The 26,628-nt window shown below is 36.2% G+C and overlaps 1 protein-coding gene across 1 annotated transcript; it reads left to right on the plus strand.

Annotated features, from left to right (window-relative positions):
• The first annotated feature begins 11,435 nt into the window (after positions 1-11,435).
• LOC120333401 (coiled-coil domain-containing protein 22-like) lies at positions 11,436-22,500 on the plus strand. Its single transcript, XM_078119324.1, has 14 exons — positions 11,436-11,558; positions 11,985-12,106; positions 12,872-13,054; positions 13,644-13,853; positions 14,385-14,554; positions 14,999-15,139; positions 16,227-16,319; positions 16,394-16,490; positions 17,175-17,341; positions 18,044-18,163; positions 18,856-18,972; positions 19,317-19,622; positions 19,808-19,942; positions 20,671-22,500. The coding sequence occupies exons 1-14, from the start codon at positions 11,509-11,511 to the stop codon at positions 20,818-20,820; spliced, it is 2,061 nt and encodes a 686-aa protein (XP_077975450.1). The 5' UTR covers positions 11,436-11,508; the 3' UTR covers positions 20,821-22,500.
• Positions 22,501-26,628: the final 4,128 nt, after the last annotated feature.

Genomic DNA, 26,628 nt, shown 5'->3' on the forward strand with positions numbered 1-26,628 from the left:
TAAGGATCCGGACATTCAAAACCTGTACAATGATCCTAAAAGCATGGAATTACGATTTGTGAAACTTAGTGACGATTTACATCTACTATGCGATTCAAAACTATCAACACTACGCCCAGTTATTCCGAAGAAATTTCGAAAACGTATATTCGATACGAATCATCAATTAAGTCACCCTGGAATTCGAGCAACTCAAGATCTTATTCAAGCAAGATATATTTGGCCAAACATGAACATTGACATCAGGAAAATGTGCCGAGCGTGTATTCCATGCCAATCATGTAAAATTCAAAGGCATACGATCTCACCTTTGCAAACTATCGTAACTCCAGACGAAAGATTCTACCATATAAACATTGACATTGCTGGACCTTTACCACCATCTAACGGATATAATTATATACTTCTCGTTGTGGACAAATTTTCGAGATGGGTGGAAGCTATTCCTATTAAAGACATAACATCTGAAACGGTAGTTAAAACATTTTTTCTGTTCTGGATTTCTAAATATGGCGTACCTGCAATCATCACCAGTGACCGTGGAGGTTGCTTTCAAAGTGTTCTATGGCAAGAAGCAATGCAATTTCTCGGTTCTCAACACATTTCAACTACTAGCTATCACCCAGCCTCAAACGCAGCTGTTGAAAGACAAATACGACAATTAAAAGCATCTCTGATGACTCACTGCCGGAATACTGCAGATTGGTATCAAAACTTGGGTTTAGTTCTACTTGGCATGCGAACTGCCATTAAACAGGACTTAGGATACAGTAGCGCCGAACTACTTTATGGAACACCATTGAAATTGCCTGGAGAATTTTTCTCGACCAACCAACCGGGTATCAACACTAACCCTCAGGCGTTTATGAAACGCTTGAGCAATTTCATCAATAAGTTGAAACCAATCCAACCGAGAACACCTCTAAATAGAAAGACATTCTTATCCCCAGAATTGAATACTTGCAGTCACATCTTTCTACGTGTTGACGCAGTTAGAAGACCACTGGTACCACCTTATCAAGGACCTTTTCGTGTTATACAAAAATACGACAAGTTTTTTAAGATTGATTTTAAAGGCAAACCTACCACTGTTTCTATTGATAGAGTTAAGCCGGCTCATGAAGAAATTTTCACTCCCGATAATCAGGACATTTCTAATTCAAATACCCCAACTACTGAATCTGACGTACTAATACACAGATATAACGTACCAATATCAACCGATATTGACGACTCTTTACTTATTACGCAGAACGAGGAAACTAATAGCAATCAACAAGGTTCAGGATCAATACAATCAAGGACTCGACACGGAAGGACAACTAGACCGCCACAGAGAGACGATTATGTTTACTATTAAGTGCCTCGCAATCTGTATGTATCTTTTTGTTTATTCGTCTAGTCTGCCATTTAAATCTGCTTTACCAACTCCAACAGTTACAGTAAACCTATGCCACCCCAATAGACCCAAAGCTGAATACTTTATTCAGAAGCCCAATAATTGTACTAAGGAGACACCCCAAACCATTAAGCAATGCTCTGTTACGGTACATGAATTATCTTCTAGCTATACAAATATTACTTTATATGTATGTCAGAAATCTGCTACTAAATGGTCTAGTCATTATTTTTTCTTTGGTGCACATTCGAGTAAACTGACTTCTACCATGATAGAACCACCCACCCCTTTATATTGTGAAGATTGGGTACACACGTTAAAAGCTGATAATATTGGAGATTTAGAACCCACTTCCCCAGATACTTGGTCCACTCAAAACAAGGCAAAAGTTACTTATAGTTGGCCATCCTCTAGACACGGACAAGTGATCAATGCTCATTTGTCTCGTATTCAAATTTCGTATGATCCTTTTCATGGGGTAATGTTAGGTGCTTTCCCTTCAATTTCCACCTGCAACATATTAACTGGGTCATGCACGTTAGGAAGTCAAACTTTAATTTGGAAACACCACCCTTTAATTGATTGCCCTCAATACCAAACAACTGTTACTGAACTTATTTTACATTATAATTCTTCTAATCAGATTTACCGCTTGGATTTTCCAAAACTTGGGCAATCAATCCATAACTGGGGTTCATGTGGCAAGTCAGTTAAAAGATGTTTTAAGTCTGATACTTTTTGTACCAATAATGGTTTGTTATTCGAAACGCAACAATGCATTGCACTTGATGGTTCATCCCTTTTTACTCTTAAGTATCCCGCCTTTAATTACGATTATACTGTAAAGAATTTTTCAGAATCTTCTCCTCTAATTGGGTTTATTCAAGAAAGCACTGATAGGGTTTCCGAGGTAATAAACAAATTGACAGCAGATATTAATTATTTGGAATGCCAAATTGAAAGCATTCTAACCACTAATATTAAACTCCTGTCTAAACAATACCCCGGTAAGATCCTAAGTCAGTTACTAGGTGGGAACAGAGCAGCTATCACCGTGGGTGATATATTGACCGAAATTGAATGCCAACGTATTAACGTTACCGTTCTTAGGAACCTCTTTTTACAGGGTAAATATGCTACCCGACCTTTAGTGCACTTTATTAATAATAGCAATGAAACGATCATTGCACAAATATTCCCTGATTCTAACGCTTATGTGGGTATTCATTTTTTTGAAAATTATACGCCTGGTCGTATATTTACGTTTCAAATTGACGGTCGGTTCTATAACTACGTCAATTATACTTTAAATCATGCGGATATGCATGTAAAATTTCTGAGACCCACATTCAAGCCTTTTGTCGACAATTTTAATCCTATCGATTACAATGAAGCATATAACGAATTACCAAGGGGACACCAGGGTTATGATGATATTAATAATATGTTATTATCAATCAGCCACATTAACCTTATTCGAGAACGAATATTAAGTGAGCAAACCCTAACTAATGCAGATAGCACATCAGACACTGATACTGATGCTATCTCACATGAAGTGCAAGACACTTTTGTTCATGCCCTCTCCTTCATTAAGACGTCAATTTTATCAGGAATTTATATGCTCTTATTCCATTTATCTCTCATTTGGGCCACTATTTGGACCGTTTGTTTTATCAAGAAACTTTGCCCAAAACTGAGAGATGAAGGACTTCCTAGAATACAACGGCTTCGGCAATACTTGGCTGCTCGCAGGGAACAAGTGAACCCTGTTGAACCACCTCAACCTCTTGTGCAAAACAATAGACAAGATCAGGGGGGTCAAATCTATCAATCTAGACCAAATCCCAATAATAGATCAAATTCGAACTTATACCCTAGTCTGGCAGACTAGTCGAATAGCAATGCTCATATTGTACATATATATTATACTTTAACATGATTTCTTTCTAACATGTGTTTTACGAAGAATTAAATACTTCGTGCATTTACATCAATACCTATAACAATAATATACCTCATGTATAACTGTCTCAGGAATAACTATATTTAATCTACCTTTATACAGCTTAAAATTTATTTTTTATTTTTAGTTGAATTTCATGAAAACAGCACGTCATTTCCGCCTTCTCAGCCCAAATTGCATCCTTAGAATTCTCCGAACTCCTGCGGGGGAGTTATGTAGCCAATTAGTTGTTATGTAACTACAAAATTACACCAAATTGGCCCAATTCGTGAGAAACTCATGAAAACCAAAATTAATTATTCCCGTTATAGCAATTATCAATTTCTCAAAATCCAATTTCAAGATTTAATAGCCTTTCGGTGCCATCCCATGTAAAAATAAAATTTATTTCCATTAATATTCCAATAACGCAAATTCGAAATATCTTGTTAAAACCAAATTATCCACTTGAGAACAACTTTTTACATCTCATAATTGGAGTAAGTACGTGACCAGGAACACGGTGACTTGGCAATAACAAGTTAATTGCTAGTAATGAACTTCAAGAAAACACTTTTAATAATGTTTGATTATAGTGAACCGAAAGCTAACCAGAAACCGGAATGACGCGTGATTCTTTAATCGTTAATGTAAAAATCTGTTTCTTTATTCTATTTTAATTGCTTGGTAGAAAGCTATATATTCAGCAATGTGTTTTGTGTTAATCAGACTAGATTTGATCAAATTGTGTGTACATTGTATTTCTGTATATATTGTCGGAATTGCAATAAACTCATAAGGTGTTTTCAAACGTCTCCTCACTACAGCCGAAGGCTATCGACAGATAGACAGTTCGAGTTAACGAACGCAAGACAAAACTATTGTCAGTCAATGCTGGGGTTATAACACATAAACCAGACCAATCTACAAACAATCTATGTGTAGTGGTAACTAATCACTATAGTCCAACCCGTGGCCCGATGAGGAGTAAAACTTGAGTAAAACTTCTATTTTTCGAGTGATGTAGTTAATATGAAGAACAATTTGTAAACAAATTCATTTTCCTGATATGCGCTCTGCCGTAAATATATATTATACTACTAGGCTCTGCTAGCCCTTTCAAACGAGCCATGAGTGCCATCACCAACTGGAAGATATCGATACATAAATAGTAGCTCACACACTTGGGCAGAATGGCAGTTTTAAAGACCACATTATTTGGCAGCACGTACTCGTACAAGCAAGTTGTTTTCACAGATGAACCATGTCAAATCCCCTGTGAGATCACTAATTTCTGACAGTCATATGGAAAATTCGCTTCGCATTGGTACATCGACCATTTCAGCAAATATTGACAAACTTAGCGAAAAACAGTGCCAAACTTCACACTAAAATATCTATGTGTAGAAAAAACAACAATAATAATCACACAAAATTATGTCCATTTCGTGTCCAATAACATTATTGTTCGTGGTTTTAAGAGAATTTGCATATTGTTTTTTCAATTGAATTCAGCGGTTCACCATATCGTCAGACTAATAAAAAAATTGCCTAAGTCAAATTTTAACATTTTGAGAAAATCAAAAAAAACTTCATAACTTTCCCATTTTTCAATCTATTTCAAAAATTTTTTTATCTAGATTTATCTTATCAAATTTTTAATTATTTTAGGATATCTATAACTTCCAAATTCTATTTTATATGTGCTAAAATTGACTTAGGCATTTTTTTATTCCCGCACCCTGAGTTAGGCAATATTATTCACATCTTCGCCCTATATTTTCTCTGTACATTCGCTTGACCTATATACTTTGTAAACGTCCATTCGGCAAATAATGAGAGAGTGACTTCCATTAAATTAATATGACACGAAAGCCAATTCAAAATTCGATATTCCTCCTTAATCATAATTTGGCTTTGAAAAACATTAGAATAGATGTCAGCCCACAGGCCAGATGTATTGTATTCAATTGATACAAGGAATGTAAAATTTCACAACTCAAGCAACAAACAATATAATAGAATCAAAACATAAATAACTCTTTTGAACTTAAAACATCAACATAAACAAACAACTGTAATCATGAATTTATAGTAGTATACTTCATTTAAGTTTGTATAATCTACTCGTGAGGAAGGTTGTCATAAAAAGGATGACAGTCAATTGGCATAATTGATTTCATTTCTTGAAGATCATTAAATTTCCTTGCACAAACTGGAATACGAGATCTGAACATTGGCACCCATTGACTTTGAACATTCTGTACACGGTGTGGTAGCGCTTTCCAAATTGCTTTCTCAAACGAAAGCTTGTAACGAATACTACCATCACTTTCGTACTTCAGGGCACGCAAATCATGCACTCTGGGATCTCCTACTCTTTTTCCGGGCCTAATGCTTTGAAGGAACAATTGATTCATTCTTTTGAAATCAGTGTGCCTCATTTGGCGATAACATGATAGGGTGATGGATGGATTCTTGCGGATTCCATAAGTACGATCAAATCTCTTTCAGAAAAAATGTCGTCTACGATCTTTCGTTCAATGACGCTGTGCATCGAGTCACATTCCATTTGTGTATGTCCAGCCACCAAAAATTTTTGCTCTATATCTATGTTGTAAGTTCTTGCCAGACTAGAATATGCATTGGCTACCGTGCTATTCCTATTTTGGTAACCACATCCATCGCTCCAAACTATGATATGCTTCAGCTCGAGATTATTACAAATGATTCGCTTAAAATGCTCAAACTGCAAGTAAGCAAATACTTCACTAGAAAGATTGCCTTCAGTTTCATTTCAGACGTAGCAGTAACCTGCTTTTGATTTCGTATCATATAAAGTGAAATTGTGTACCTGTAGCTTAGTTCTGTAATATGAGGTACTAGCTCTTGTTCTAGGACGTAAAAGCACGGCCTGTAGATCCATCGTCCAAACGGATTTATTTGCACTTGCAGAATCTTTGTCGGTTATTATTTCTTTTCTAGCATCATCCTTCAGTTTGATATGCAAGCTATACTCAACTGTACTCATGTTACCATGTTTGTAACCTACACACTTATCACACTGATCCTTTCGGGGAATGAAAACTGAGTATTTATATCTGTGGAAAATCTCGTTGAAATAAGCTTCACTAACGACCCTCCTGTTTTCTCCCTCTGCAACATTTTGGTAATGTCTGTGGAGGGCAGATATTGTGGTGCCTGGATACAAAAATTTTATGTTTCTGTAACTTGGCAATTTTCTGCAATAATGGGAGTCTACAGTTGGTAGTGTGCTGAGCCACTCTTTTATAAACTCTCTATCCCTTTCACTTACTTTTGCACACTTTCCACTTTTCGGACCTGCTTGAACAACAGCTGTTTGGTTAGAAGAGGTTTTATCTTTAATCCAAGATACCAAAGTTCTGCAAGGCATACCAAACGTGGAAGCAAACATTTCTTTGCAGACTGGCACCTCAGAACCATTCGAAAGCTTTAGTTTGTAAACATATGAAGATTTTCTCCTAGATACACCGGATGATCTTTGTTGTTTAACCTCATGTGTCCCAACCAGAGTATTTATGAATATTTTGCGTTCATTCCAAGTCGTCATAGACCAAAATTTAATGAACATAGCAAGTCTTTGATCTTCATCTACAACGTTACACTGGCGAATTTTGACTTTGCTACAGAATGCAGATCTACATGGTGGCCCTGGTTGACGATTGGGCACATTCTTTTCTTTCCAGTTTCCATATGTTTTTCCAAGGAGGCGCCTGATTTTTCCTTTATTTTGTTTCCATTTATCGTGCACTGGTCTCTTTTCTCGGTTAGGTGAGGGCTCGTCATAGGTTTCAATAGTGCCATCTGATCTTGTAGAGCCTTCATTGGTATTGTTCGAAATACTCGTCGTGTCCAGATTGTCGAGACTTACATCAATATCCAGTATTTCGTGGAACGGTAAATAGCCACTTTCACTATATAAATATGCGTCGGAATCCCCCTCGAAACCATCGAGCTGAAGCTCTATAAAACTTCCAACTTCATTCACCTCATCTGTGAAAATTAAATACGAATATATATTAAGATCGCTCGCTACTATCGCCGTATAAATCCGCATGTTTGGCGTTCAATAACTTACCACGTGTGACACTATCATTTGCAGAAGCATTTCCAAGTAGAGCATAGTTTCTCAGCTTCCTGGACTCCATACTGTTAATATTCGACCACTACAATTACTTGCCGGTAGCGTCCAGATGTTGAAATAAATATATATTTTAGTACATCCTACTTGAACCAGAAAGCGTTGTTAGTCGAAGAGTGTCGTAACGACACCAGAACGTACAAAAACTGGATGCGGACAGGCGTGTTTAAATGTGCCTATCTCAATTATAGTCAGTTTAGGCAAAACCAAAATCTGCCCAAGTCCACTTCCTGAGATAGGCAGATTCGTTTTTTGCCCCCTAGCGGCTGATTTATACCAGATATGAATGTTTAAATAACATAGAAAGATAGATCTTTCCCCAACGAATCCAGCGATACCAAAATCTCAAAATCGACAAAAAGTGACTTAGGCAATTTTTTTTATTAGTGTGACGATATTTAAAAACCAACGGTATTGCAATTCCTATTATTCGAGACACCGTGTTTAATCAGAATATTTGTTTAAAACGGTGATCATCTGTCACAATATGCAATGGAACCATCACACTAAAAAATATTGCTGTCAGAGGTTCCGCGGTTTAATTTGAATTTGCATATTTTTTTCTACAAAATTCAGCGGTACATGGGTATATACCAGAAATAGTTATGTACGCGGCATTCATAAGCTTGAGGAACACTGTGGTAAAGGATTTATCGACTATACAATATCATGCAGCTACTTGCGGTTTAATGGTTCATGTAAAAATTCTAGAGTCAGTCATTTTCTTCGAGTTATCTTTGTTCTGAATAAACAATATCACATATTTATTGCGCCAACACATATTTTGTTAGTTCATCTGCTAAGAGCGCATGTGGTTCGCAATTCGCAAGCGCAATTTCGAAAAATGTTATTTTGTTCTGCGCTCGACGACGACAGAACTGAATGAGTCGTTAACAATGGCATGGACTCGATATCGAATCCGGCTCATAAAATGTGTTGATTCTACTCGAATTCAAGTTCACATCGATCTCTAGTAGGGCGTGTATCAGCGGTCGGCAACCTACGGAGTAATATAATCCTCCCCGCGACGCTTCACTGAATTATAGTAACAAAATATATACTATATTCTTTACGTACCAGGATTTATTGTGAGTCACGTGTAGACAAAATTATATTATAACCTGACAAGTATATATTTAACAATTACTCGTTTAATGATCCTATAATTTAATTATAAGTAGACACATGGCAACAAAACGCAGAAAAGTTTATGCTAAGTGCAAAGCAATCAATGGCACCGGAAATATTCAAATAAAATTTTTGAGATGCAATGTAATGAGGAAATAAATCTATATTCTATTCGAGAGAAGTATCACTGCATGGTTTTTAGTATAAAAAATATCATCCGTTCGGTTTTCTAAACTTTCTAAAAATATGTGCAGACCGCAAATGACTTGCAACCAGTAGTGGGATTCAGCCGGTTCTATAGAACCACCTCACAGAATTTTATGAAATCCGCGAGCCGGTTGGCATTACTGAAAAAAACATGACTTGTCGTAACAGAACCGGCTGAAAAATATGACATTTGTGTGATGGAACCGGCTGACAAAAAATTTGAATCTCACCACTGCTTGCAACCCTTAATTTTGGCCCGCGAGCGACAAAAGGTTGCCGACCCCTGGCCTACATCATCTACATGGTACCGCTCTCTTGTCCGGCACATTTCCGTTGCGCTACACCGTCGGCAAATCATATTCCTTTCCATGAGAGGGGCTAATTCGATCCAACGTGTAATCCTTCAGATAAATTTGTTTAGTGCGCATGGGAGGTCAGTATACTACTGCTTGATGACCTCAGCGCTCAGTAGTAATAACCTTATAAACATCAAGCTGTCTCAGTTCTGTACATTTTTACATTTGAATCGTATTGGGGTTTTTGTCAGACACGAAGCGAACCTACGGATCGTTTCGTTATCAATATTATGTTGTTGTTGTTGTTCATATTCTTCTTAAACACAAAGTGGACATACAGATCGTTTTGTTAATATGTTGTTGTTATTAGAATTCTTGTTGTAAAAAATTACGTTTTCTTCAACCACTTCACCAATTGCTTTTAGTGGTTAAAGAAGACTAGGAGCAATGCTGGATTAACCATTAAGCAATATAAGCACGTTCCTAGGGCACCAGGGAAAAGGGGGGCACCACAGAAATTCCCATAGACGATTATTCAATGGTACGCAGTTTTAATAAAACAATTCGGGTTAGTAAGACGACACAGAAGTGGCGCGGTTGAAAAAAATTCTAAATCATCATCTTAAATCTTTCTTTCAATGTTTACAAGTATGAGATTTGTTCTAAAAACATGCGAATTGATCGTGACTTTGCCCTCTATATGTAATGAATACGGAAACTTATTTATTTAATTAAAGACAACATAAAACATCAGTTTCATAATTATATATATTTTTGTGTATAGGTAACCAAAATCCTAATTGCTTCTTATGGCCTCCGAAAGGCATGGTCCGTCCTTAGCACTACCAACACACGGCCCCGTCATTCTGCAGACACAAACAAGCGTGATAAACTATCAAATTAGATCTAATTTTGATTAGGATTTTTCCCATCTTCTTCAATCGTCAAATTTGATCTGTTATTGTAACATTGATTCCGCACTTTTACAATCGATCGATTATTTTCAATATCGCTGTTGAAAAAACATCGTCAAACATCAGGCCCGGTATGAGGTTGGGTTCGAACCCCACATAATAGACCGAGTTGCAGAGAAGGCCCGGCTAACCACAAGACAGGTAGTGTAAGAAGGAAGAAAGGGAGACGGCGGGCAGTGACAGGCAGGAAGGGAAATAAAGACGGGGGCGGAGTGGAAAAAATACTTGAAGCAGGCACCACAGTGACAGGGGCAGACACTAGCCTGCAAATAAAGTTCAGTAGTACACAGATGGAGGAGCAGCAAAGGAGATAAGGACGGAGTCTAGTGACGGGACAGGCTGGAGGGAGGAGAGGGCAGCAAAGGAAATAATAAAGACGGACGGAGTGGGAAAGGGAAATCTTGAAGCAGGAACGAACCACAGTGACGAGGACAGGCTAGCCTGGAAATCAGCAAAGAAGAAAACGAGACGTTAGCACTGCAAAAAATAAAAATAGAAACACAAAAAAGTGCGCACGCCGTCAAGTGAGGGAGAATTCGGGAGAGTTGTGAGGAACGAGGAAAACAAATAAAAACAGATTGCATACCAGCACCCGTGGTCTATCATTTTGTTTACCTTCATGTGATATATTTGAGCATCGATTTCTTGTTAGTATTTCTTTTCTTCATAATGTGGAAAAAATCACTTTTCTCTTTAACTGCTGGACCAATTGGTATGGAATTTTTAGTGGTTACAGGTATTTGTTGCCATTACATGTTGGTTAGTTCATCGGAAAATGTTTTAAAGCAAATACGGTTACTATCGTTTAAACTCTAAGAATTTTCATTGAATCTCTACTCCGATATTGCTCCAAATTATACGTAAAGCTACTAACGTTTCGTAGTATTCAGGGGGTGTATGCTGGTTCTGTTTTTGCTGCTGCTGATTTTGCGGACCCGAGCAGCAAAAATGCGAACAAAACCGTAGGCTTATATCGTATTTATACCGTTAGATCTTACGGTTAGATCGTAGTAGTATATATTTACGGTTAGATAGGGGTTTTTGAAGACTTTGGAATATATACAAGTTGAAATCGCATTTGAATTTGAAAAAATTAAAACTCTATAATCAGTCCAGCAAGCGATCAAATGTTTTATAAAAGCAAACATTTCGTTACTGAGATTCTAGGATTATATATAATTAAACAGGAACAAGAAAAATACGTTCCAATCTCGAGATATCGGGATCGTTAGGGGAAAACCCATATCTATTCATAAATCTGGAGACTGATTGGCTAATTCCGCTTGCGGCAGTGCTGTGCTTTGGTATCTCGTAGCGTTGCTGCAGTGAGTGGGAGTGTGTCTTCGAATCTTGAACGACCCAGCAAGGAGGAAATAATGGAGGAGGTTGACAATATCATTGTCAATTCGTTGCGAGAATGTGGATGGTAAGAGTAGATTTAATGTTAATTATGGTACAATTGTTCAATATTTCAATGATGTAGAATTGGACATTTAGGCTGCAGTCCTGCAGATTTTGGAACAAGATGAAACATATTCCTGTATTTTGATAAGATTATTAGTGATAACAGAATATTATGCATTCTTTCCAAATCGACATATACCATTATGAAATACTAGAGACGAAAGCGAAAAAAACGCATAGGCTATTACTGTATTACCCAGGGTCCCCGACTACTTTCAAATTTTTGTTCATTATCACTCCTTTATGGTATTTTTTGACTACTTCTTCAATTTGTCGCGATCGGAAAGTGGGTAAACCATCTTAAAAATATGAATAATTCTGTGAGGTAATATTTGAATATTAGAATTTCAATGATTTGTCCTTTATTCATTCTGTTTTTAATGTACAGTGATTTTGTGGATGATGTTAGCAGCATTGCAGAATTCTCCACTGAAAATGTTGTGGAAGCAACTGTTCGTTGTTTAAAAATGATCAATCCAGATTTGAAACTATCTCATAGTCTACCTCCAGGTATAGACACAATTTTTATACTAACTCTAATATCTTTAGTGACCAAAAATGTGTATTGATTATGGAATTCCGTTAATTGTTGAAAAGCTTTACGCTTAGACTTAAATTGTCCTATAACAGTAGTTCCCAACCGGGGGGCTTATTGGAGGGGGGGGGGGGCACAATGCTGAGTGCGAAACTGATTTTGCTTTTCCCTTAACAAGAAAACTCCCCGTTCTTCCCAGTTTCATTACTTGATAAGGTTATTTCACAAAGTGTTTTCACTTTGTTGAGCATGAATTGTTTGAACCGAGTAGGATTTGAAATATACTCATCAAAATAACACTATAAATACCACTGGAATGATGAACAAGAGGGCCATGGGTGCAGAAACCTCCACAGAGGGGGGCCGCGAGTCTTTAATAAAAGTTGGGAACCACTGATATATATAGTGTAGCCTACTTCAAACAAGTTACTTTGTCGTGCTGTAAATGGATTAGCTACTAAAAAGCTTACACCTATGTAGGAAGAATTGAGTTTGAATGAAATTTTTAACTAGGTTTCGTATCAAATATTGATTTAATTTAAGAATTTGTCTTTTTCAAAGTGAACTCATGATTTAAATATGCCAAAATTGGAAATTTATGTACCGTAGTACCATATTATGTGAAATTTTTCATACTCTTCAACCACAACCAAGTTGCAATACTTTATAGTTATTGTTCTCTGCAATTGCATTAAAAACTACGCTTTTTAATTTATGTAAATATATTTTTGGGTTCATAGGAATGTCTGCAAGATTTCGTATCGGATCGACGCTAGCACAGGCATGTCAATCGGCTGGTTACCGTAGCGATATTGGATACCAAACTTTCTTGTATTCGAATGAAGCAGATATACGCAGATTATTTATGTTTCTTGTTGAAAAACTACCAAGAAAAAAAGATGAATCAGTGGAGCAAACAACAGGTAAAAATAAAAAAAAGTATTGGTTGTTATTCATTCATATTGATTTGACTTCAGGGTATGTGCATTGTGCCAAGCGTTAGGACTACACGTTCAAAGTTTCAATCTTGTGGAGTATGATTATATGCGAGAGTATTGCTGGACTCTCGTCGGTGTAGGGTGGTTCACGTAACTGAAGGTCGGTTACGCTTTCCTCCAACTTTAATTCCAGTTCCAACTTTAATTTAATTGGAGGTCGTGGTTTACCAAATGATTAAGCCGTCCTAAAGGCATTCTTCTCTCCCATGGTTAATTTGAAATTTCAATCCCAGATTTCCCCATTTTCTGGTTGCTGGGCCGTGAGTGTTTTAATTTTATATGTATACCAAATATATATACCTAATTGCATCAACAAAAACAGGATGGAGTACCTCATAACAAAATTTGAATTCACTAAAACATATTAAAGAAGAATATGATTATCATAGAAGTTTGTCTCACGCTGTGACACTAATTTGGATGTAGGCTATATATTAAGTAGTCATAGAGAACCATACTGTTAATCTAATACTCTATCTCACAGTTGCCTTATCATATTTTATTTTCATTTTAGATAAAGATTCAACTCTGCGTCGTAATGTTTCTAGAGTTCTAAAAACACAACTAACAAGCATTTGGTTGCCTCCATATTGTAAAAGACATGGTCTAAGATGGTCTGGAAATTCGTACTCTATTGAAGGTGCCAAAGGAACAACGTCTTTTATCACTGATCAACTTACTGTGCCACAAGGTGTAGGACATAAAGATAAACCAATTAGCAAAGGTACTCAGTTAATACTTTTCCGGGCTCCTGAAGTACACGCCCACAGGTACTAGTTGGCCTGGCTCAACAATATTTGCATTTGTCATTCCTAACCCCCACCTGACTACGTCATCTGAAAAATATGTCGCTGTGACTTCGCATACGACTCTCCACAAAGTATACGGATGGTCGTCTAAAACGCACAGGTGTTCATACAATATCGAGCAAGTTATTTCAATCGTTTTTTCATCGCAACAATACCGATAAAGAGAGATCGCTGGCGTTAGTGGGTTCATTACAGTCGGCACAGATGCCATTTTGGACGTTCATAGTGACGTAATTATTGGACGACATAATCAGGTGGGGCTTAGGAATGACATATGCAAAAATCTTTAGCTACACCCACTATAAGTACTTGGGGCACGTACTTCAGGAGACCCACTTTTCCTTTGTGGATAATCTAATTCTTAATAATTTTTTATATATATACCGGTACAACAATTTTGACTTTCAGAATTGAATATGCTAATTGATTGCTAATTGCTCGTTCAGAGTTACACGACTATTATCGAGATAAACTACCTTTCGTTATGGATCAATTATCAAATCATAGCAATCTTATACCATCACTGATAGAAAGAAATATTTCCGAGTTGTCTAGGCAACAAGATTGGGAAGATGATCTAAACGCAGGAACAATGAGATCTAAATTATCTCCAGAGGTAGGAGTCTAGTTCTTATTACAAATTCAATGATAAACAAAACTCCTCTCAAACTTTTTAAGCTCCCTTTTTTAGAATTTGTCAAGTCTCGCGCACCGGAGATCCGGCAATAACTAGCTTAATATCTCTTCAATGAAGTTGAACTCCTAAACATACTCCACGCTAGGGATAATAAAGATACAAGCACAAGGGCTCTGTGCAATATCTAAAAACAATAAAAAAATTTAAATATCCCAAATAGGGCGGGTAAGATCAAATCTAACAATATTTATATTTTTAATTAGCTTCACAATCACAAAATTTTTTTACGTGCCCCTTGTGGGGTTCGCGCTCCTTCGTATGAGAACCACTGGTTTAACATTTCGTTCTGTAACAGAATTATTTGTTTCTTATGTTTCAAAACAACACAAGAATTTCATTGTAATTTATTTCCCGAAATTTCAGCAATATAGACTAAAAGAACTCGAGAGGTTGGAAAGATCTATACAAAATGGTGATTTTCAACTTAATCATAAAAAGAGAAAGGCTGATGAAAATGATGAAACAACCATTGCTGGTATTTCATTGAACTCCTCTTTTTCTGAGGTAATTTTTTAGATGGAATTTTGACAAGAATGTCAAACTTAATATATGAGTAATCAAGGATATACATGTGAAACATATAACTAGTTAACCCTTCCCATACCTAATGTGGACTGGTAGCAGGACCAGGGCGCTCAAGAAGTGTGTGTACCAGTATGGTATGGAGTAACTAATTTTGTTCTCCTACTTTACATCATGGGACTGAAACCTATTGGCAGGAAGTATATTCACTTGGCTAACACAGACAGTCCCCGAACTCCTAATAGAACTAAAATGAGGAAAATTGGAATAAAATTGTGGCCTAACCCTAACCTGGTACACACACAACACACTACGGTGGTACCGATTAAAGGCCATGGTTTGCCATATGATTGAGACGTCTCCCCATCCGAATGATACTATGCCATTTCTATCCTTGATTTATTTTATATAACAACATTTATATAAAAATGGAGCGAATTGCTACTCGGTGGAGTGCTCATTTATGTTCTTTATTTAGTCAGAAATATTTCTTTGTTTTTTCATGAGTATGTGTATGTGCATGGGGATAGGTGTGTTGTATGTGTATGTATAGAGGGGTGTGGAGGGGGTAATTATGAAAAACTGCGCCAACATATTTAATGACGAATCTAATGAATATCTACAACTACTAACTGAAATTTTACAGAGTAACTGTAAAAAATTGTGAATTGAAATTGTTTTAATTCAGTTTAGACCTTTTACCAGACTTTTCGGATTTTGGTAAGCTTGAAGGTATTGTTAGGCATGAACATGGTACGGTAGTTATTTGAGCTATTCTATTTATGCCAGATGCATGCAACATAAATCACCTACAGGACTATTTGTAACAGTACCATCTGTGTTTTTAGCGTTGTGTCATAGCACTGAGCATTTCAATGAAAAGACTGAGACAAAATTCTAAAATCAGCGTCGAGTTGCTAAAAATAAACGTATTGTTCGATGGTCTGGCACTCAGCGGCATCATAATTGTACATTTTGTCGCACGGCACAGTCGCACACTCCAGGTTTAAGCTCTTACATTAATCTAGATTTTATCTCCTATTATCCAAATTTTAATTCTATTTCTCAGGTAATTAACTTAATTTCGAGTCAATCAACAAATCTTGGATCCCCAGAAATGACTGTTGATATTAGTATGGATGAAACAACGAAATCATTTAAGGTGATTTTTCGAACCAATATTTCTATAACAGCGCCATTGTTATTTAAATTTAATCATTTTTGTATCTTATAAAGATTATCGATAAAAAATCTGACGGTTTATTGAAAAATAACAAAAAAATTACATCGGATAAATTGTCAGCAGAAGATGACAGTGAAGATATGATCGTAGGTGAGTTATATTTAAATTATACGCATTAAATCAGGGGTGGACAATCACTTTCCTGAGTGGGCCAGTTACAGATAAAGAATTTGTTACTGGGCCAAAGGCTCAAAACTCGATATGAAAAACTATGAATAAAAAAGTTTATTTACAACAGCTAGGTTTAACGTTTATATATTAATAAGAAGCGCAATGTCACAATTGGTTTCATTATGACATTATTTTAATTATTCGATATTATCAACGAAAATTTATATCCATAAAAACTATAGTCATAATTTCAGCAGACACAAGTGGGCCGGATGAAACACTTCGGTGGCCAGGATTCGGCCCGTGGGCCCTAATTTGCCACCCCTCTGCATCAAATAAAGCCTAAATGTGTTTTTCTCAATTTTTTGCAATTTCGAAATTTTTTGATTTCATTGTTGTGTGACTTTTTCGAGTTGACCACATATTTTGCTTGGAAGAATTTCAATTATGAATTTTTATTTATTCGAATGACATCTCCACTCAGAACAAGGGCCCTATATAAGCTGTTACTGCTGTGTTAGGAACTACAATTTTCAAAAGTACCACAATCTGTATGCATTTTCGAATACCATTGTTGAGCCACCCTATCTTTTGAATGTTATTAGCCTTGATAGTGGTTTATATAGAGTTCTTTAATAATTTTCCCGTTTTAAAAATAAATAGAAAACCATGTCGGAGAAGACACACTTATTGAGGAAACTCCTCAAGAAACTGAGTCGGAAATGATCGAAAGGGTTGGAAAAGAATTGAAAACGGAATTGAAAGACGTCATAGAAAAGATGGAACGAATGGAAATGGAAGTTCATAAGTTTCAAGAGAGTATAGTAAAGGTATTCATTTAATAATACAATGTGCTATGTAGATTTCTATGCATTTGGTTGTATCCAAACAGTATTATCAAAGTAGGCTAGGTTCTTTAAATCAATCACAACAAAGGTAGACACAATAATTGAAACTAGCGCAAAAAATAAATCTCACAATTTTAAGAGAATACATAGGATCAGTGAATTGCGATCTCAATAGTTTGGGAAGCCCTGCCTCAAGATACCGGTCCTAGATATAACATTGACACCATAAATATTAGAAATATGTTTTAAATTTAGTCATTTTCTATGTAAAACTTATCTTATTGCCATACTGATGCTTCCTTTCAGCACTACATTGCTTTTTACGGTAATTTCACAAGATATCTAAAGTAGCTAGCTGCCTCGGCATAGTTTGCTTTGCTTGGTTTGTCAGATCAGCATTTCCATTTATCCAGTTTAAGATTCAATTGGGACCTCTGCTCAATCATTTACTACCTAAACTCAGAGTGCAGAGTTTTTTTTCTCTGTCAGGTTGTCAGAAAATTGTTGGACCTTGTGTTACTATAGTTACCATTTCTCTAATAATATGATTGCCAGTAGTATGATTATCTGAGATTCTGATAAGTAAAATTTCTGCCTTTTGAAAAATAATTAATTTATTCAAGTATAAGTATTGTTAGTGTTTGATCATCTGAAATATCCAAATCCATTTAATTCTTTTTCCAGGCAAAAGAAGATTTGATTTATTGCGAAGAATCAAATAAAAGTGTTCAAGAAAAAGTAAAGTTACAAAAGAAAACTTTGCAATTATTACCTGACGCTGAAGAAAATATAGCAAAGCTAGAGGTAATTTTTTGTTTGTGGTATTCAGATTTATTGGGGATTCCTAACTCAATGTTCACCTGTTTATAGACTTGCTATATTGATTCTAAAAATGCTTGATCACATAGTTTATGCATTGCGTTAGGGTAAAATCAAGTCAATTTAGTTTTTGAAACAAGAGAGCAATGCTCAAATATACAAGAACGGAGGTCCGAAACTAACTCCTGTATCAGTATCTATGTGACTCACTGGAATGATGCGGGGGCATAGAGTTTATGAAATAGAATTCGACTGTGACATTGGTTGTTATTCTCGGATGCATGAAAACAGTGTATCTGTGAATTAAAATAGCGATGTTTTTGGGTGAGATGTCGTTCTTCATAAGAGTCGAGGGATTTGGAATTATGCAGAATAGCTTTCTGGTGGCTTCTTAATTAATTACTGAAGATATAAAATCAAGATGAAACTTATTTGTATGAAAAGTCGCTCCAACTGCAACAACAAAACTAACAACAATGACTTAGCAAAATGTATAGGCTACTTTGTGACATGTTAGTTTGCTAGTCTGATAAATGGATGAGAATATGAGATTGACTTTTCTAATCGGTTCCTTATCGGCTCCACACTTCATGGTCTATAATAATTTGTAATAGGTAATCGATGTATGTGAATTTAAAGCTTGATTGTAAAATGCAGCTCATTGCATTTTTTTCTAGGCAATGGTCGAGGCCAACAAGCAGAAGATGATCAATCTTGGACAACAGTGGGATAAACATAGGATACCTCTGCTTGATAAATATGAGGAATTAAAAGAAAAGTCTTCACAAAGAGAGGTTTGAAATATTCTCGCTGTAGTTTTCCAAAAATCTTATTTGGAAATCTCATTAAATTCTTGAGTGCGATTTTATCCATCTGTTCAATTCACTTGCCCTACTTTGCTGACCTCTCGCAAACTGTAGGCAGCACACTTTGGTCTCTTTCATGGCACACCATAACGCTTTGTGTCTATAATATTGATTAAAGTTATATATTGTAAGTCCTGACCAAAATCTTTTTGGTTCGGCATTTCGGACTCAATTCATTACACCTTGAGTTAGGAGGAGATGGGCATGAGATTCGAATCCAAGATTCATAACTCTCCTAGAGATAGATATGAAAATTGTATTCTGTTTTGTAGACTCAATCAGAAAGGAAAATGAAAGAAGTGAAACTGGTGCGACAGCGTATCAAGGAAAACACGGAGGAAATGAAACGGAAAGAGCAACTAGAGAAAGAACTGACTACGCAATATGGGGATATGACACGAGATGTTTCCCGAAAGTCCTATACGAAACGAATTTTCGAAATTGTAGCGAATATTCGAAAACAAAAACAAGAGATTGAAAAAGTTCTCGCTGACATGAGGTCTTTACAAAAAGAAATCAACCAGCTTGAAGGAAGAGTTGAACGTACATTTACTGCTGCTGATGAAGCTATCTTCAAGGTTTGTAATAGTTGTTTATAGTTCTCTATGGATGCAAAACATTTTATTCTTGCATCTAGTAAACGTCTCATTTATAAATTTCCTAGATCTTTGTGTAACAATTCACATCTTTTTCTCGTTATAAAACAAAATTGATTTGAGTATATTACTTCCAAATTTTACTTTATGTCCCTTATTATCTACAGGACGCCAAAAAAGATGATTCTGTAAGGCAGGCCTATAAATATCTGGCATCCCTAAATATCAACTGTTCTCAACTTTTGCAAACTGTGGATAAAACTGGAGAAGTCATGAGAGAAATTAGAGATTTGGAAGAACAGGTTTGATCATTTATTTGGTCTAGAGATTAAATCGTTTACCTTAACTGTGTAGGCATTGCAGGTGCACATTAGGGGGTCAAATCCCATACCTGCTAGCTGCCAGGGGTAATAAATTGGGTAGGTAATGCTGAAAAGGAAAGATTCTGGTTTTTACAAAAATAGTATCTGATTACATATTGTCGAATATCAATGGCTGTTTTACCAGACTTATTTGGAGAAGAAAGCAAGAATAAACGTCTTCAGTGTGGATGTATTTTTTAAAGATGGCTTTGTCATATAAATTAGCGTGTTGTTTGTAGCTATTTACTAAACATGATAGTGATGCTCGAATATATATGGACACGAAGTTGTACGGGTATGCAATCTGTCACTGTAGCCTGCCAGTACCGTATCGCAGCTGAGCAGCAGATTTGAACTTACAAGAAACCGCCACAAGAAGAGCATTTTTGATTTTGATGACATCATCGCACACAAAAAACGAATCACATAAGAGGCCACAAAAATTTTTGAAATAAATAAAAGTAATAGGAAATAGCTTTCTAGTAAAAAGTACAATCTTTAACTAGTGAAAATTCAAAGCAATTGTTCCGGTAGTTAATGAGGAAAGTGATTATTTCGATGGATAAATTTACACCTGGTTGAGAACCCCCAAATTAGAGCATTGATGGACAGTTGTTAGCCAATTTCATAGTACTTGTTATTGTAATTTTTTCTTCATATCTTTCTAGATCGCCAATGAGAGCAAAAAGAACACTGCAAGCAATTTGGATAAAATAACGGACGATTTCAAAGAAATGAAGAAAGAAAATAGCGAGATGATAAAAAAATTAAAATCAATGACGTCGTCGTCACCAAAACCTCGGAAAAAGAAATCTTAAAATTGATTTTCTTGATAACTATATATAAATTTTATCCATATTTTCTCCTAATTTTATAAAATCGAAAACAGTGTTATTGTATACTGTTTATGATTTTGCGAATCCAGTAAATTTTCTTTAACTTGTGATCACCTCAGTTGTTGTCAACACATCTATCATCCATTTATTATTTTTCAGATCAGAGCTCGTAATAATACTTGCTTTGATTAAACTTTTATAAAAAAATTATATTTCATAATCCAACTAGGCAACTCCAAAATTTTGCATCTATTTTGAATATTTTATTGTTACTGATCTGGCTAGTACACTTTCACCAATTTGCTGTAAAATTTTTATAATTCTCAATCAGAAAATTTATTGTTATGATTAATAATGATAATAGGCGGTGTTATGACTAGATTACTAACAAATTTGAGTAGGTAGGATAAGTTGTCACCATGGTTACAAAAGTTTGTACTCTGGTATATGTATACTATTAAACCAGTTTCATATTCAATCCGAACATTGCAATTGTTGGTTTGTACTAGTATTCTTCTAACTTTGTCCTTCTTGGCCTAATTTTTTACAACCCTCAGGATATTAAGTAAAATCTGATAATATGGAAAGTATTGAGAAAAGAAATTGATGATCTCTTTATTGAGACCGATGTGCTTGCATATTCTCACACTAAAAATCGAATCCAACTCTATTCCAGTGATGGTGGATCTCTCAGTTCTGTTTCCAAATTTGATCAATATTTTGTTTTGACATGAGTTGGTGTCGAAAAAGATTTTACCGCGACTACAATTAAACCCCTTTTGTGACCTACCGTCGGGCCGGGACCCCCAGGTTTAAGAGCCCTGGTTTATACAATGCTTTTGGGAAGACCTATTTTTTTTCTCCGAATATTTTCTCAATTTAAACATGTATATTTCACTTTGCATTTTACTCATCAATAAGTGAATACTATTTATTTATATTTATTACCCGAAATCCAGTCTGTCGCAGTAAATGAACAAGAATAAAATAAATAATCATCAAGATGTGTTAATTTGAAAACGAATTATAAAATTTTATTTATTCATATCTATGCCCATGGGATCCAATTTTGCTGCTTTTTCTATACAAGAAGAGGCTTCAAATTGGCTTTCATGTATTTCTCGTTCTTGTTCACTGCTTATATCAAGTACTATAAATTCCATGCATCTTCGAATAACAGTAACAGTGAATATCTGTTTATATTTGATGACATCTGAGTAAAAACAATGATCTTTGAAATGAAATATATATTTACCGTACGTAAGAATTGTCCAGTGTAGCATTGCTAAAACCTGTTCAATATTCTTTCACTATTTGATTTTTTATTTTTTTTTCCAAAAGCAAGCAACAACTACTGTAATTTTACAGTAAATGCAAATTTGTTTGTTTAAAGCAAATTTGCCTGGGTTTTTGTGTAGTCCTTTATAAGATAGATGCATGAATTTGAATGGAAACTACTATTGCAGCGGTTTCTGTCCTGGACAAGAGCGGAAGATCAAACGCAGTTATACATTATCCGTCAACGGGTCAGTGCCAGTGTTGTGATATCAGTCATTTGCTCTGTATTTGCAAGAGATTTCTAATGTGCAATAGCTTGTTCAGAACATCGATTTTTATTATGTCTGACATTTGATTATTATATGGTATAATAAAAGGGCAATTCTAAAAGATTGTATGTTGTTAATTTTGGACTCTGGACAGGGGGTAGCCAGAAATTTTCAAATGGTGGTGGTTTGGGGGGGTCTAAAATTTCTGATTGCCAAGTTAGTCCGTGACGGCTAGCGGGTCTGTGGGTGGGTTTTCAAGTCTTGAGGGTCTAAAACGCGTTTCCAGCTTCGAAAAATTGCTATGTATAATGTATTTACATTTCAAAATATGGGTCCGACCCTCAACATGGCTACGCCCCCGACTCTGAAATAATAAACGAAAGCATTTCAATAAGAAAGCTAGATAACTCTGGCACGCGGGACACATTCTGTGCGGCCCGCAGAACAATTTTCGCACACACTGAACCATTGGCAAGTATTTATATTTATTGGCACAACATTTTTTTAGCTATTCCAACTGGCGTTGGGATACTGATCTGGACAGACGTTTCGTGCCTTCATTTTAGTGAAAATACACCTCTATCTTCAAGCGTGAGTCATGTATTTTTTATTTACGTCCCTCAATCCCGACTTGGTTGGACGGACGAATCTAACAATATTAGAGTTAAATGCTAACTGGGAAGAAACGTATTTCTTTTCCTAAAACAATTGTAAACCACAGTTTGTGATGTTTTTTCAAGTAATAATTGTTACCTAAGAGTATAATTTGGAGCGACATTGCAACTAACACCAGGCACGCGAAAGAACTAAAAAACGCCACTCATGCAACATAACAATATGATATATTTAAAGTAAGTGAACTCGCAGTTTTCGATCACGTTTGGGGTTTTTCCAGCTGCGACCAGTAAGGCCTCTTCATTTTTTTGCAGCTCTTCAATATCGCAACCTTGCTTGGTGATCCCTGGTCTGAAACTTTTACATTTTTTTTATTTCATTTAACTTCCTTTTTACTCATTTCGCTGCACTTCTAATTTCGTATGATTTTTTGCTTGCTCTCAGCTTCATCATTGGCTTGCGTGGGCCGCTCTTGATGCTGCTGATATATTTTTTCTGATTTATTTTTCGCGGGCCGCTCGCTCCCGATTTATTTGTATTCGCTCGCTCTATTCACTCCCATCACCCTCTTCAACTCCGTTTTTATTCCGTCTCTGATACATTATAGAAAATGTCTACATTACAAATGTAGCATGATTCCTCATGACAGCGAAATTACAGCAAAATTGTTCAAACAGTCGTGGGAAGAATATTTTCCTGACAAACCATCCTTTGCAACGTTTAATATAAAAACAACCAACAGCTTTTTTACCGACTTCTCTGTTGCAAAAGATGTCAATTTCAAGATTTTTCCTGGATAATGAAGCCACCGCAAATTGGTACATCTCTAACGATTTATGGTACAACATGTTCACCAACAATACTTCAAACGTCATTTCTTGACCATTTACACAAAAACTATCGAGACTATGTACAAGTATTTACTGACGGTTGAAAAATCCATTTGGGGTAGGTGCTGCATATTATGTGCCTCAAGCGAAAGTAGAGAAAAAACTGAAATTACATCATAAAAAGTATTAATATTCCGTGGCGAAAAAAGTTTGGGAAGCGCTAGCTTAGGGTAGGGATAGTGGGAGGAAGCCGCCAGCAATCCTCTGGTACTAAATTATTCTCTATTGAATTTGAACCTGCCAATCCAAGCGAGGTAATCTTAGGTTAGAAATCAAGCGTAGTCTTAGAGCTTAGCACGATGCGACACTCAACGCGAACGTAGTCAACTGCAGTGCACTGGCTGACATAGATACTAAACACATTAATATACGTCTATACCCTTACGCTGGATGACGAAATCTCAGGATTGTTCTTTATGGTCGTACATACCTGTATTATGATCGCTTTTTACCAAGAGGTCTACTGTAGAGACAGACTCAAAGTGCTTCATGCAGAACTAGAGTCTCCGCGAACTAATTGTTTACTCAAAATGACATTATTAAAATTTAAGAAGCAGCAAATACATCCGAGTTATTAAATAGAGTAATTTCAAATCACTCATTAATATTAAGTAACAATTTGTTTTTGTTACGTTCTTATTGTGGGGCTCCGTAAATAACACCTCTTCACGAGCTTCATAACACCAAATATGTGAATCAGTAGTTGTCGTCGGTATGCTCTTGTCCTGAGCAGTCAATTGCCGTATTAACTTCACATAGAACCGTGATAAATGCTGTTGCTGATGTTATGTCTCTTCCGTTTGGTTTGGGCGGAGAAATTATCTTTACAGTAGGCCAGGGCTACTCAACTGGCGGACCGCGGTCCGAATCCGGACCTTTCGAGTATTGGATTTGGACCGCACCTAATTATTTATTTTGGATCATTAGCCCCACTTTTTGAATTTCCTATCATAAAATTACTTTCATAGTTTTGAATATATAGGAAAAGAAATATAGCACCATAATAAACAATTTTAATATGCTACTAATCATTAGTCGGTCGAGGAAATGCTCGTTTAAGGATGCCGAAATATCAGTTCTGGAAAGACCGGACCCAAATAATTTTGAAGCTTTGTTTGCGGACCGGCACGTTATTGTATGAAAACAGTCTTGACTGCGAAAGTCAATGAGCTAAGATTTGTATGCAATTTAGAGAATGCATTGATATAACGCTAAACACGCCGTTATTCTTTCATTGGGTGGAAGGAAGGTTACATTTTTGATGACATTCACGTGCGCGTTTACTCGACAAATAAAAACAGACGAATATAATGGAAATGCTGGATTCTTTGTATTAAGCTCCCGTCACTGATGCAAAAATGTGAGATCTGACATAAACGGTTTCATTACATTTGAACCCGTGTACATTTGAACCCGTGTACATTTGAACCCACGTACATTTGAACCACGTACATCTGAACCCACGGCAATCGCACCTGTATACTATTGCACCTATGGAATTTTTTTTGTTTTACGGATATTTGAACCCATACTAACCCTAATCCATGGGTTTTAGCACCCGCATATAGATTGAACCCGCGGATATACACATGGGTTCAAATGTACATGGTTCAAATGTACGTGGGTTCAAATGTAGGGGAAAGTGGGGAAGGATGGGACACTTTTTTTCTTTTTCATATTTTGAGTCCTTTATTCTGCACATTCAGACGACTTTGCGAGATTAATGCAGAGAGGGGTAAATGTAGTTTTTATTCAGCGACTAAGAAATTCCCTTCCGACACACAACTTACCACCAAAATGCTTTTAAAAACGTTTGTCAAGTGTTCCACTGTACCCCACCAACGAAGTATGCCCTTAAAAATAAGCAATCAATCAGCATAATCGTCTAAAGAACAGGAAGACCTTAAATTTGAAGATTTGGGATTTTTAAAATCAATGTTCAACTGAAATATTTCAGATATTTCACCAAAAAATTCCCTTACAAATTAAATTATTTTCTAATCCGAATCTAAATCTGGAAATATTTTTGATTCTAGAATATATTTTATATTGGACCATGAGTCGAAAGATACCATAATGTTACATAAAAATATAACGCATCTCTAGGTCTCTAAGCACTTGTTGTATCAAACACTGTCGAATTGTGCCATGTAGGGCATGTCCCACTGAACCCCGGTCCATTGTTCCCCATAATCAACAAATATCTTCAGATCATCCCACGGCAAAATTCGGAAAGCACATCCACTCGACAACGTTATAAATATTTCACTGTGGACTATAGCTGAAATATATCAGACGGTGGTTTGGAACGGTGAAATTTTAGTTTCAACTCCCCAAAACCAATTTCACCTCAAAGCTTGCGTCGCTCTACCCGTCCGCTGTCCGTTTGCGGGGACGTTGTAACTCACCGAAGGGCGGATTGAAACATCAAACCGCGGACCGGATTCCGAATATAGTATTAGTGTGAGAGCTGATTTTTCACTGTGCCCTATGTCCCAACGTGCCCCACCTTTCCCTACGGTCACCGAGATAAACACCCCCGAAAATAATATGAACTAGGTATCACACGATCAGAAAATGTATAAAGCAAATCCCAACCGTCCTCTTCATTCTGCAAATTTAAGATCACGCGTTAGAAGTGTGATCGGCTTGTAACGGCAACATGGAGTAATTAAAGTAATCAGTTAAAATATTTGATTACAACAATCAGTTAGCTTTTTTCGTCAAATATTTGTGCG

Source organism: Styela clava, chromosome 13, assembly GCF_964204865.1.
Source record: "Styela clava chromosome 13, kaStyClav1.hap1.2, whole genome shotgun sequence".
In the NCBI taxonomy this organism is placed as follows: Eukaryota; Metazoa; Chordata; class Ascidiacea; order Stolidobranchia; family Styelidae; genus Styela; species Styela clava.

Bases quoted from the DNA above. Each gene is read 5' to 3' on its own strand.
- LOC120333401 (XM_078119324.1), top strand. From the start codon at position 11,509: ATGGAGGAGGTTGACAATATCATTGTCAATTCGTTGCGAGAATGTGGA. The intron at 18,973-19,316 runs GTTTGAAATATT...TCTGTTTTGTAG, and splicing joins AAAAGTCTTCACAAAGAGAG to ACTCAATCAGAAAGGAAAAT. The intron at 19,943-20,670 runs GTTTGATCATTT...ATATCTTTCTAG, and splicing joins TTAGAGATTTGGAAGAACAG to ATCGCCAATGAGAGCAAAAA.